Source organism: Molossus molossus, unplaced genomic scaffold (genome assembly GCF_014108415.1).
Source record: "Molossus molossus isolate mMolMol1 unplaced genomic scaffold, mMolMol1.p scaffold_m16_p_1, whole genome shotgun sequence".
NCBI classification, from domain to species: Eukaryota; Metazoa; Chordata; class Mammalia; order Chiroptera; family Molossidae; genus Molossus; species Molossus molossus.
Window position 1 is genome coordinate 172,860,789 of NW_023425344.1, and position 13,849 is coordinate 172,874,637.

The 13,849-nt window shown below is 47.8% G+C and overlaps 1 protein-coding gene across 1 annotated transcript in view; it reads right to left on the reverse strand.

Annotated features, from left to right (window-relative positions):
• The window catches only part of RYR3 (ryanodine receptor 3), a 372,120-nt gene that overhangs the window by 79,278 nt on the left and 278,993 nt on the right, over window positions 1-13,849 (reverse strand). Inside the window, exons 56-64 of the mRNA XM_036247201.1 lie at window positions 13,766-13,828; window positions 12,335-12,410; window positions 12,110-12,233; window positions 8,949-9,064; window positions 8,323-8,390; window positions 7,283-7,404; window positions 3,656-3,705; window positions 3,210-3,270; window positions 739-977 (exon numbers count right to left, since the gene is read on the reverse strand). Of these exons, the coding sequence (XP_036103094.1) occupies window positions 739-977; window positions 3,210-3,270; window positions 3,656-3,705; window positions 7,283-7,404; window positions 8,323-8,390; window positions 8,949-9,064; window positions 12,110-12,233; window positions 12,335-12,410; window positions 13,766-13,828 (919 nt within the window). The remainder of the gene's footprint in view (window positions 1-738; window positions 978-3,209; window positions 3,271-3,655; window positions 3,706-7,282; window positions 7,405-8,322; window positions 8,391-8,948; window positions 9,065-12,109; window positions 12,234-12,334; window positions 12,411-13,765; window positions 13,829-13,849) is intronic.

Below are 13,849 nucleotides of genomic sequence, written 5' to 3' on the forward strand. Positions count from 1 at the left end.
ACATTAAATTATATCATGTGCCAACATTGAAAGTGGGAAACAGAAGCTTGGTGGCAGAATATTTGCACAAGGGGTCTGTACATGGTCCTAAATGTAAACTAAAATAAAACCAGCTGACTACAGTCTTCTGAAGGCTCTGATAAGGACATGTTAGCAGCTTTCTTTTGCTCCTCTTCAATGATTAAATTAGGGCTTCTTCACAGAAAAGTCGGTGTCTGGAAAATCCTGGGAGCAAACCTACACCTCCTGTTGGATTACTCAGATAACCTGTTCACATTGAGTAGGAATGCAAAGGCTGGGAGCTGAACTAGTGGGTGGAAAAGTCTAGTCCCGAATACAGTGGGAAAAGGTGAAATATACTCAAATTTGGGGATTTCTTCTATTGCTTAAAAAAATTTTTTTTTTCTTTATTGATTTTAGAGTGAGGGAGAGAGAGATAGAAACATCAATGAGAGAAAACATCAACCGGTTGCCTCCTGCATGTCCCCCACTGGGGATCGGGCCCACAACCTGGGCATGTGCCCTGACCAGAAATTGAACTGGCGACCTCTTGGTGCATGGGTCGACGCTCAACCACTGAGCCACACCGGCTGGGCCTATTTGCTTTTTAAATCTAAGAAGAAAAAATGTGGAATGATTCATCTGTACTCTGCAAGGTCAGCCTCAGTGACGGAGCCACACCCTTCCTGTCGGTGGCCGGGTGCGTGTAAGTGCAGGACACACGGCCGTCTGACTCACAGAGTAAATCCACCCCGAACTGATGCTGAGCCACGTGCTCGAAGATGGACGTCAGGATGGGCAGCAGCGCCACGGTGGCATAGTTGATGTTCTGAGAAACGCCTTTCATCTGCGTTCTGGAATGGGTGAACTTCCCGAGGTTCAGGTTCTCCGACGTCTTCTCTAAGTCTTCCGCAGCATTTTCAAAGAATGCGCGCAGCCCGGCCTTCACCAGCTCTGAGCCTGACTTCATGACTGTCCTGTAAGCAAACAGCGTTCAGAACCGGAAGCATAACCCGAACCTGTGGCCAGCCCCCTTCCTGAAACTGGTAGCTTGCCAACTGGGCGGACACCGACACCCCGGTCACCGGGGGACACTGTGTCAGGAGAAAAGGAGAGGGTAGTCAGCATCCAGGAGAGTCTGGAACCCACAGTCCCAAAGCGGGTGAGCACTGGATGGTATGCTCAGTGTGAGGGGATTTGTGTTTAACTCTTCAGGAAACATAGAGGATGATTTAGAATGAAACAGATACTCGTCACCTGCCATCTGTATCATGTCCCGGCTGGCTACAAACTTCTGCAAATACCTAATTAAAAGGGTGGTGAGGGGAGTTTTTCTTACAGCTCCCTAGGATAAGCAACTTTGATAAGGCCTAGCAAGAAATACTAGCGCTCTGATACAGGACCTCTTAGAAAGAGAGAACAAAGCAATGGCAACTGGAGCTTAGATTTCTATCAGCTTGCAGGGATGTCCTCGCTTGGAGAAGGGAAAGGGACAGCCAGCCCCTTTTAAAGCAGACAACTTAGTCAGTTCACGGACAAAACCACGTGGGCATAGAAATTAGCTATGGAGATCTGAAGCTCTCCCTCAAAACATTTTATAAAACAAATCGTCTATTATTTTCCATATTTTTACACCCTATTGACAAGATGGTGACAGGCTTGCTACAAGCACAGCTGCTTTTCATCCACAGCATTTTCACGATCACCCACTTAACCAGAAAAATAACAACAAGAAAATAAAGTCAGCGAGGCTTGCTCTTTTCCTGGAAGCATTCATGAGCTATGCATCCTCCTCCTAACTTTCTAGTCTTGGGTTTCCTCAGGTATGATGATCAAGCACACTGACCTGCATTTTTAAAAAAGTGGACCCGCCCGGCCGGTGTGGCTCAGTGGTTGAGCGCCGACCCACGCACCAAGAGGTTGCCGATTATGGGCGACCTGCCCAGAGGGGAGGCACGTGCCCAGGTTGTGGACTTGATCCCCAGAGGAGGGCATGCAGGAGGTGGCCAATCAATGTTCTCATCCGTCGGCCTGCTGTCCAGAGAGACCCGGGTTCGGTTCCCGCTAAGGGCATGTACCTCGGTTGCAGTTTGTCCCCGGCCCTGGTTGGGTCGTGCAGGTGGCAACCACTCGATGTGTCCCTTTCACAGACACATTGATGTTTCTCTCTCTCTCTCTCTTCCTCCCATTCTATCTGAACAAAAAAATGAAAAAATGTCCTCGTGTGAGGATAAAAAAAAAAGTATCAATGTTCTCTCTCATCGATGTTTCTCTCTCTCTCTCCCTCTCCCTTCCTCTCTCTCTCAAATCAATAAAAAAAAAAAATTTTAAAAAAGTGAACCCTCTCTCCAGCGTTCCACATGTTTCTGAGAGAAAACTGCCCTCACTCATCCCAGTTGCAAGGGATTTCAGTCCCCGGGAGGCTTTGGTTTGATCCTGCAAACTTCATGCTGTCTCAATATCTCCAAGACATGTTTGTTTCTCTCAAAAACCTGAGAATCCTCTTGAAAGTCCCTTAACAATTTTTGTGGGGCAGCCATTCTTTGTTTGCAGTGGACTTTTGTCTTCTGGCCACTCGTGTAGGTTGGCTCCTGTCCTCCGCAGGGGGACGCGTGCCCTGTGACAGGGCCCTGCCTGAGTGTGCTAATGTGAGGTCCCTGCCCGTTCCCACCGCTTCTCATGATCTCACCAGGTCTGAAATGTTCATAGTATCAGAATATATACATTTTAAGACTTCCTTTCCTGCTCAGATATCTTTCCTACCAGACCCTCAGGCCACGGGCTCTCACTCTGTCTGTGAGCTTTGGTGATCACACCTCCCTGCGGGTCCTCCCTGGGCCCATGGGCTCTCGGGGCGCTCTGCTGCCCCTCCCCCAGCACGCTCGGCCCTGCTGCCTGGCGGCAGCTCTTGCTGTTCTTTGTGGAGAATTAGGTACAGACTGGCGCTGTGCCGCATCTTGTATTTTTTCTCCTGAAAGATGAACTTCTCGGGAAGAGAGGACAAGAAAGAACAAACGCTCGGTTTTTAGTGTTCAGCAGACGCCACAGCAGAGGCCCTCGGTCTCGTGAACCGAGAGCCTCCTTTCCCTGTGTCCCCTCCCCAGCCCTGCAGCGCAGTGACACGTCCCTCGTCAGTACAATCACAAGTGAGGAGAGGGCGTTAGAAAGGGGGTCTTGAGAAACCATTGGGGAAAATTGGGCAGACTTACCTCGTGTCAAGTGTCTGCGCTAAGATGTGAAGACAGCTCACCATTGTGGTAGAATCACTCCCTAGAATCAAAAAGATCGCCTGTGACTCCCCGAACCATTTGGCTTGTCTTTCAAACACAATCTCCCCAACAGGCACACACCACGGCCCAGCATAATTGACCTACGACACAGCGTGCCCGGCTGTTTATCTCGGGCCGACACATCCGCTTTATGATGGATGTTGAAGGCAGAGCTTAAAACACTCATTGGTGTGGAAAATCTGAGCTGATAAAGGGATAGAGAGGTCATGTATCATACTTCAGACCCGTTTGCTGTGGCAAATGTAGGTGACACGTTAGTCCTCAGGCCCAGGTTGTCTGTAGGAGCCACACACGTAAAGGCAAAATGCAAGCTCAGGGTCACCACGGGGACAGCTGCAGCCTTTACAGCACCTATTCTCACTCACCAAAGAGGGAAATCCTGTGCCGAACCAGAGCAGCAAGTTTGCAGAACAGGCTGAAGCAGAAAAGAAGCGTGAGTCGGAGAGGCACAGAGATTCCAGGATAAATTGTCCCCCGCCGCCCCCACGCTATAAAACAGAGAGCACCGAGTGGCACTCCGGGAGATGCACTGTGTTCTCCTCTAACACGCCTCTGGGCCACGTTAGGAAAACACATGGGTCTCATAGTCTTGTTGGAGTCACGGAAGGTGCCTTGCAGGCAGCTCCAACCTTACAAGAAACAATCTTCTGGAATAGTTAAAATGTTGGGCAGGGAGCCTGCGGTTGCAAACCACCCCTTGCTATAGAGTGCTATGTACTGAAATGTTCCTTTGCCTGATATTCAGGGATACATGAGGATTCTAGAAGGAAGCATGCTTTTCCCATTGTTGCAATAGGTGGCAAACTGTTTTGCAGCCTTCCCTGGGGTGTGAGGCCTTCTGTGAGGATTGGCAAGAAAGTGGGGCTGGAAGCAAGTTAATGGCTCAGGCATGGGCAATACCGTGCAAAGCCAAAAACATTAAGAAATTGCTTTTCTTTGTCATTTCTCATTCATCAATAGGCCTGACCGGGCTGCTGTCCTAACTGTATCCTTCGTGGTGCCCTTGAAGGCTAGGAAAGCCCATCTGCTATATTTCTGTCCCTACTCCACGCTTTCCGCCCATCTCTTCTGCCATGGAAGCCTGAGGCGGTCCAGTGGTGTCTTACTGTTTTTCTTTCCACAGTGCCCAATAGAAGGCCTTGTGCAGTTAGAAAAGAGCCCTACATGTTTCTGGACATGCTCCTGATGGACCCTGATGAACCCTGCGTAGGGGCACTAGGCCATCATTTGATGTGTGTTGTCCGTATTCTTGGGAGGAGATGCCCCAGAACTCCGACATTACTTGGCACTAGCACAGCTAGAAAGAACCTGGCCGCCCCTTCAGAAAGCCGTCTTCCCTGGAGGAACAGAAAGAGGAGGTGCTGAATGAAAACACTTGGTACAGGCCATGGGACTCCAAGGTGAGGTGGAGCCGAAGTCCTTCCCAATCTCTCCTCCATAGCTTGTCGTGGGCTTCATGCCCCACACAGGGCAGAAGTCTCAGAGGACAGCTCACACGGAGAAGAAATACACCCGAGTGTTGGTGGGGATGAGAACGTGCTGACCTTGCAGTGGTTTTCAGTGAATACCCTGGGCCTTTCTGGGCTGCCTCCTAGAGATCGCGGTCAAGGTCCTTCCTGGTTAGTCTTTTGTTTTTGCAGTGGAAATAAGTTGGAACCCCTGGCCTAGAGCTTCAGAGAACTCAGAACGAGTTCATAGAAATTTGGCAGCCAGCTACTGTGAAATTAAACCTGGACTTCTTCTTCCCTTCTCTTCCCCCGGTGTTTGTTTTTTTGGAGCTCAGTATCTGAGGATAACTCATGGAGCTGGGGGAGGCGGGCAGCCCGGGGGGATGCGAGTTCTGCCCTGACAGCCTGCGCTGTCCATGGAGCCACTTAATGGCTCAGTGAGTGAGTTTTCTGATCTGTAAGTAGAGAGTAATCCCACTACCCTTAGTTTTCAGAAGTAGGGGCTGATAAACTCACGTATCTCTAGTGAAATAAACGCATGCTCGGTATAAATGCAAAAAAGCATTTTTCTAGCTGAAGCGGATGGTTCGCTTGCTCGATCCTAACACTAACAGGGCTCCTCCTGCTGTCGGACGGGCTTTCTCAGGCCGGCCAAGGCCAGGGCCCGAAATCTCCACAGGCTCCTTCTTGTCCCCTGAGGGGCCTAGGAGTTAAGTAGAAGCACTGTCCTTAGCCTAGAGTCGTGAAGGGAACAAGGGCCCTCAGAACTGGAAGGTGATAAATTAAAGGGATCCCAGGAGAGCGAGTCTGGAAAGCACCGGTAAACAGCACCCGATGCAGAAGAGGTGGGGCAGGGCGCAGGGTAAAAACCCGCGGGGCCGGAGCGCCTGGAGCGCATGCGCACTGCCCCAGGAGGGCGGCCAGTGCTGCGGGCTAGGAAGCTGTTTGCAAGGCTGAGCAGCTCCAGGTTGCATTCCAGCCGTGACATACGGTGTCTGGCTGAACAAATGTTACATTTCCATGAATTAATAATCTTAAAAAAAGAAAAAAAAATAGATGGAGAAAACAGACACACCTGCCCTCTGTTGGATTATCCGAATATCTCACTTTGCCCTCCAACAGCCTAACTTTTTATAAAATACACCAGTGCATCCGGAAAATATTAGGAAATCATTGGCCAGTAGCTGATTCCAAGTGTGTCTCATTTTGATAGCATGGATTCCTCCTTCCTTAACGAATGAGGTCCAGTGATCACGCCAGTGCAGAGAAGGCACTGGGTCTGGATAGACAGCACTGGCCTCCTCCCTGCCCTGGGTCACCACGGGCACTCCAGTCAGCCGACCAACCTCAGGTTCCTCATCTGCACGTGCAGATCAGAACACCCAGTTTCCTTAGCATTGTGATAATGGCACACAGGTGGTGCTCAGCCATGAGTGTTTAATGAGGGCCAGCAAAATCCTGGTACTGAATATCTTCCCAAAGATGGAGATACCTAAAATGTGGCCCTTATTTAGTACTATGTACACTGTTCACCATCAGTGGACGCTAGGGAAGGAAGTGACCTTCTGCTTTCATCACAGTCCTTAACTCTCTGCCATCCTTGTCACTCACAGATCACACTCAGAGACAGTCTGAGGCATGGTGGAGCCCATACCTCAGACTGACCGGGAAGCATCCCTCTGTCCTCTCTGTCGAGACACCCATGTGTTAGGCCCCATGAAATGTAAACGGGGCTGGTGCTTTGGATGAAAAACTTTTCCCTATTAAGAATTTAACTTGAATTGTGTTGTTCCAGATTTCAAATCTCACCTTGTCCATACCAGAACTTGTAAGATCTGATTCTGTTTTTAAATTTTAATCTTAAAACGTCTGATAAGAATGTGTTTGAAAATAGCATTCAACTGTTTCTTCTCAATGTGTGTTTGCTTTCCTTAAGCTTCAGAATTACTTTCACCTTTTTTTTTTTAAATCTTCACCCAAGGACACTTTTTCATTTATCTTCAGATAGAGTGGGAGGGGGAGGGAGGGGGGAGGGAGGGAGGGGGGAGAGGGGAGGGAGCCAGGGAGGGGAAGGAGAGAGAGAGAGAGAGAGAGAGATCAATGTGAGAGAGACACATTGATCAGTCATCTCCTACAGGACCCTGACCAGGGCTGGGACTGAACCGCAACCAAGGTACATGCCTTTGACTGGAATTGAACCTGAAACTCTTTGATCTGTGGGCCAATGCTCTAACTGCTGAGCCAAACTGGCCAGGGCAACTTCACCTTTTTTTAAATATTATTTCAGGATAAAGTTCACCTGATATATAAATTTTCTCCTGGCCCTACTGAAATCTCCAGAGTACTTTTCTTGGTTGCCAAGATAATAATACATAGATAAGTATGAAGAGAATTACTTTAAAAACCAAGGTGATAACCAAAACCTCCAAGTCACCAGCTGTTAGGATATAGTCATTTCTCCAAAAGACTCACTCAGTGTCCAGGAATCTGGAGTTTTACATACATCACAGCAGCACCACGAGCTTCTCTTTGTTTTGCACTCACCTGGCCACCATTTCTTTCTCCTTATGGGAGGCGTACCCGCTGCTGCTAAGGGGCTTCAGAGGGGATGACAGGAAGTAGAGGCGGTGATTGGTGAAGTACTGGTCAACCAGCGGGAGGAGAACCTGGAAAATCCACCAGAAATTAACTTCTAGGAAACCAGTCAAAGCCCATCCTCTGGTTCCTTTGAAAAAGTTCCTTCTCAGTGAACAAAAAGACTCTGAACAACAGTTCTGGAGTTTCCAGGAAACTCTACCCAGTGAATCCCAGTTTCTAACACATTTCCTTCTTCTGTGCCTGAGCCCAGAGGTCCTCCAACTAAGGGCCCAAAGGAATATGAGTATAGAGGCAACATTTTCAGGGGGGTCCTGTGGGACACTGGCACTGAGATGAGGCTTGTTGGGCATGGCACTCAACAGGTCCACCTGGGCCTGGTCTAGCAACACCAGCCTTGCACCTGTCCCTGCTTCTCTGAGCAGGGCCGCCCCAAGGTTGCCCCCACAATCCGTCCTCTGAGTAGGGTTGTGTGGCAGAGACTGCTCACTGGCACCAGATTCATTCTCCCCTTCTTTCTCTTAGCAACAGAAATCTCTGTGTTTTCACTTGGCACAAGGTCACCAAACGAAAGAATGCATTATCCATTATCCCTTGTACCTAGGTGAGGGGAAAATGACTAACTTCTAGCCACTGGGGTAGAACTTTAAAAAAGTAGCAGCTTGCCCTCCCCTCTCCTTCTACCCTTCCCCACAGATGTGGGACAGGGGAGCCTGTCTGGACCACATTGACACAGACCACATTGTGGAAGACAGTGGAGCATCAGAGAAGATCCTGGGGCCCTGGGTGATGCTGTGGAGCCGAGTAGGCTGCCTACCTCCTTGGACCACCCACCTGCCTCGGGAATGCTCCACAGAAGAGAAATACATGTCTGTCTCATTGAAGCCACTGGAGTTTTGGCTCTATTTGTTGGGTCAGCTTAACTTGTACCCTAACCTCTGCAGATCCGAAGAAGAAAGTAATTTGGTTAAGTGCAGAGAGTCACTTACTTTGGCAAAGAATTTGATCTCCTGGTCATGGGGAGACTTTTCAGTTTTCCCACTGACGACAATGGCTTCTACAAAGACACAAGTAACACAAAGTTGGCCAGAGTTGAAAAACCAAAACCAAACAGTCACAGCATTTCAGAAACAGAGCAGTTCTTCTAAAGGCCACAAAAAGGCCACTTGGTTTTACAAAGTATCTTATATTTTACAAAGTATTTTACAATTGTGCTGTTTCCTGGGTCAGTTCTCTAAGCTGTTTCACTACCCTTTTCTCTACTTTATTTATGTTTTTTATTAATATATGTATATTTTTCCTTCTCTCCACTTTATTGATGAGAAAGGAACTTCATCGAGGGTAAGTCATATGCCCACGGTCTCAAAGCAAAACAAAGGGAAAGTTAAAATAGGACGAGTTATATGAAAAATGACAAGTGGTTCAATCAAACCCAGTAGGGAAACCAAGGGGCGGTGGTGGGATCTCTACCACTGTTTCCTTCCCAGAACCATATACCTAAATGAATCCTGCACAGCTACGGTATGAAGGCCTCCTTCCTTGATAGGGAAATCTGATCAAACTCTTTGCATTATGAGAAGCATACGTGTTTGTGACATTTTGCAATGATACTTACCCAAATGGGCAATAAACTCTTGAGCAGAATCAACATATTTCAGGATCTTCTTCAAAAATTTATAGGCAAACCTCTTTTCCATGGAGGAGGCATCCAGCTCCATATCCTTCATACCTCTAGGTTGGAAACGGGTAAACCCCAGGAAGCAACAGAGATAACTCCGTGACTTGGGTGCACCAGGAATCCCACCTGCACTGACTTCATCTTCCAAGTGCGAATCGTTATTCTGGCTCAGTGACCTGGCTCATTTGACTGATTTCCCTTTGCACTTGGAGCCGGCCTTACTGACAACACAACACCCGTACTATAATACTTTCTGAAAAGATTTTCCCGAAAGATCTTCATTATTTATTCAACAAGTATTGAACTGGGGATAAATCAGAGAAGCAAGCAAGAATCCCTGCCCTCATGGAACGTACAGGCTAGCGAAAGACAGACACAAACAAACAAGATATAAATTACATGGAATGTTAGAAGTTGATACATTTTGTAAAAAAAAAAAAAAAAAAAAAAATTAAAGCAGGATGAAGGGGTCGAAGGGTGTCTGGAGTGGGGGAGAGCAGACCATAGTATTAAATAGAATAATCAGTGCTGCTCTCATTGGGAGGAGGATATCGGAGTCAAGGCTTGAGGGTGGTGAGAGAATGAGCTTATGGACATCTGACGAAAGAGCTTTCCAGGCATAGGGAGCGGAGATGCAAAGGTCCTGAGGTGGGAGCATGCATGCTGAATTGAAGGAACATGGCAGAGGCCAGTGTGGATGGCATGGAAGTGAGCAGGCTGTCCGGACAGTGAGGGTGGGCAGTGAAGTAAATCGTGAGGGCCCTGTGTGCCATCCTTTGAACTTTGCTTTTGCTCTGAGATGGGAGGCTATTAAGTTCTGAACCGCGGAATGACATGATATGACTTACACTGTAACAGAATTACTCTAGTTGCTAGGTTTAAAGTTGACTGTGGGGTGGAGGGTTGAAACAGGGAGCCCAGGTAGGAGGCCCTTTCAGCAATCATGGTGACAGCATGGAGGTGGTGAGAAGTGGTCTGATTCTAGGTATCTTAAAGGTAGAAGCATCAGAAGTTCCTTAACGATTGGATGTGGGTTAGGAGAAAAAGAGACAAGCCAAGGTTTTCCGCCTGAGCACCAGGACGAATGGGCTGTCACTGAGTGAGGGGAGGCTGAGGACGGAGCAGGTCTGAGCTGTGGGTGGCAGGAAACCAGTTCTTCTTGGGGACGGGGACCTCCCTTCCTCATCTGTACATCCCAGTGCCCACCACAGGCTCTGGCACATGGTATACGGCCACTAGAACATATTTACCAAATTCAATGATCTTTCTTCTTTTCCCTCCTATTTCCTTGATTTTCCCTTTAGTTACAGTAAGGAGGAACTTTTCATTTCTGTGAGTGAGTTACTCATCAGCAAATCACAGTACATGTGGTTGGTGCAAGACCAGGACCAACATGATGACGGAAGTCTTTCTCAATGCCTCCCCGGAGGCTGCCTCCCGCTGCCTGACCTTTCTTTCCTGCTCCGCAACACGGCAAATACGCTTTGCTATTTCTTCATGTGAGATAATAAAAATGTTTGTCCAGGTTTTCAGCTGGGTGTCTGCTATTCAGTGGCCAAAGTTCTGCTGGAAACTAAAAGAAGCAGCAGCTGGTTCAGCAAACATTTCTTTCGGGAGGAATGGCTCTATCAGAATAGGAACACTCGCTTGTTTTTCATCCCACAAAGGGCTCAGTGCACACGACGCTGGTGGCACAGCCGCCACCGGCATCTGGCCAGCGAGCAGACAGGTTCTACTTTTAAGACTTTAGCAGCCAAGACCATTCTCATATAAAACCTTCACCTAGATAATTCTGATAGACCTAACTCTGAGATAAAACGTCAGTGATACTTATTGTCATTATGTAATTTAATTAAATAAAAGTGTCAAGAGAACTGTTGATTCTATGAGAACTAAGCTGCATATTTTAAAACAAAGACCTGTGATTGCAAATTTCCAAATATATACATATATATTTGGAAATTTATATATATTTGGAAATATATATATTTAATCTTCACCCAAGGATATGTGTATTGATTTTAGAGAGAGAGGAAGGGGGACAGAAAGAGAGAGAGGGAGAGAGAGAGAGAGAGAGAAACATCATTGTGAAAACAGACATCGACCGGTTGCCTCCAGCACATGCCTTGACTGGGGAGCAAACCCGCAACCTAGGTACGTGCCCTCATGGGGAATTGAACCCACAATCTTTTGGTATATAGGACAACGCTCCAACTGACTGAGCTACTTGGCCAGGGCCAAATACATAGTTTTTGAAGTAAGTATGGGTGAGAAAACTGTATGGGATAGAGGAAGAAATTGGAAAAAAAATCAAGAGAAGTACCGCGTTACGTCATTTTTCATTTGCCTTAATCCTCAGGGCCTTTTTGGAAAAGCCCCAGTGGCAAGGCCCTGAGGATGCCTGGATGTGGTGTGTGACCGCAGCTGGTCGACAACATGCAGAGAAAGGCCTGGGCCTACAGCACAGCACTTGTGAAGGAAAGCATGTTTACACGCTTTCAGTTAAAACTAAATGTTTAAGGTGTGTTTGTACACGTTGTCATGACTCTGCTGCAACTAACTTTTTTTAATTAAAAAATTTTTTTCCAATTACAGTTTACATTTAATATGATTTTGTGTCAGTTTCAGGTGTGCAGATAATCATATACTTTACAAAGTGCTCCCCCTGATATTGCCAGTACCCACCTGGCACCGTACATAGTTATTACCACATTATTGACTCTGTTTCCTGTGCTGCACTTTATGTCCCTGTGATTATCTTGTAATTACCATCTGTATTCCTTAATCCCTTCACCGTTTTCACCCAGTCCTCCCAATCTCCCTCCCCTCTGGCCACCTTCAGTCTGTCCTCTGTGTCTATGAGTCTGTTTGTTTTGTTTGTTCATTTATGTTGGGCTGTAACTGATTTTTAAAATTGCTATTGATTGGTCCTGTTTATGTCAGGAAACAGGGCTTCATCCTGCAAAATAAAAATGTTCTTGTTTTAAGAGACTCACACGCTCTCCTTGCTCTGATCTGTTTTGGTGGCAGATGATTCGATACCTGGCAGGGGGACCACACCTGCAGGCCCGCCCAGCCATCACCCGATGACGACTCACCTGGAAACCATGATGCCGTTCACTTGGAGGAATTTAAACAGGTCCTGCGCCTTCTCTCGGTCCCTAGACTTCTCCTTGGCGGTCAAGGTATCATAGGGCACCAAAAGAGGGTGACTGCCACCACCTGGAGTCAGTAAAGTGGGAGATGACAACCGATTTGGCTCTTCTGGGGAAACACACCTGCCCCCAGCTCCCCTTCTGGGGGATGTTGTGAACCAGGCTTACCTTTGCTCTCCAGCTCCAGCTTCTTCTTCTTGGCCCAGATATTGTGATAGTTCTCAGCTATGACCTCCACCATCCCCTGTGTCCCACCAGGGAGAGGACCGTCAGAGAGAAAGCAAGAAAAATAGGCTCATGTCTGCCAGGCTCCTTCCAGCCGCCGGGGTGTGTGTGTGTGGGGGGGGGGGGGGGGGCGGGGGGGGCAGAGCTCCACCAAATGCCACTGGCACGTGACTTGGTGTCTCCCATCATTAATTAGTCTGTGCTTATGCACCTCATTAGTTTTGTATCTCCTCTCACAGAAAACAATCTCGGATTCCGCCCTTCCCTTGTAATTTGTTACCCTGGCGGTCTGATGCATTTACGAGGGGCACGTGTTTCCGTTTGGACGTGCGTTCTGGCGGCCCTTGGTTTGCCACCGGACCTGAGATTAGGAAGCTGGAGCGGGGGGTGGGGGTGGGGTGGGGGTGGGGTGAAGGAAAAGTCTAGAATCCCTGAAAGCTGTTAGCTTAGCAAACTAGAAATTGTCACGTCTTGGGGAAAACTACTGCAGATAAGATTTCTCAGGTAGAATTTCTCTTTATTAGGTTCATGAAACAGTGACCTGGAATGGTGTACTTTGGAAAGAAACCTCTTCTCAAGTCCAAATGGTTGGTCTGATGGGCTCTGCATGGAGTAGCTGCCCCTGGCCGGGCTGGTCATGACCACCAGTGTGTGCGGGAGGGAGGAAGGGGAGGAGGCAGCTTAAGACTCTTTTTTTTTTATCATCACCCGAGGACATTTTTCCATTTTTTGTTCAGATAGAGTGGGAAGGGAGAGAGAGAGAAACATTGACGTGAAAGGGACACATTGAGTGGTTGCCACCCACATGACCCAACCAAGGCCGGGGGCAAACTGCAACCGAGGTACATGCCCTTAGTGGGAACCGAACCCGGGTCTCTTTGGACCTCAGGCCAATGGCAGCTTAAGGCTCTTAATTTCATCTTCTTGGTTGTACGCTCCTGAATTTACGATTGCCTGTCTGCACCATCGGGGGACTCGAGTGAACCACTATGGCACATGCAAGTGTCCTTGGCTGGGGAGCAGGAAAGCACCCCCCCCCCCACACACACACGTGTCTTTTCATGGATTGTATCCTAGCTGTTATTAGCTCTGTTTGGGGTTTTGATGCAGTCATTTGCTTGTTCTTCCATTTATTGTCCCTGGTAGAAGTACAAAGCCTAACCTTCTTAGATGGTTGCTTACATCTGCTGAAACCTTCCCTGTGGCCTCGGCCCAATGTGGCCCTTTTCAATGTTTATATTTTAGTGCTGATATATTCTAGGCATTCTTTCCCTCCTTATTCTTGTTAAAAAAAAATTAATTGGAGGGTAATATATTCTGTACTCGAGGGGTTTTAAAAAGCAAGTTATGTTGTCTGGAAGTACCGGCACTGACCTGCAGCTCTCTAGAGAGCACCACGTTGCAGAGGTCCATCGGAGCTGGGCTGTAGCTGTTGCCCTAGGAAAACACAGGCAGAAT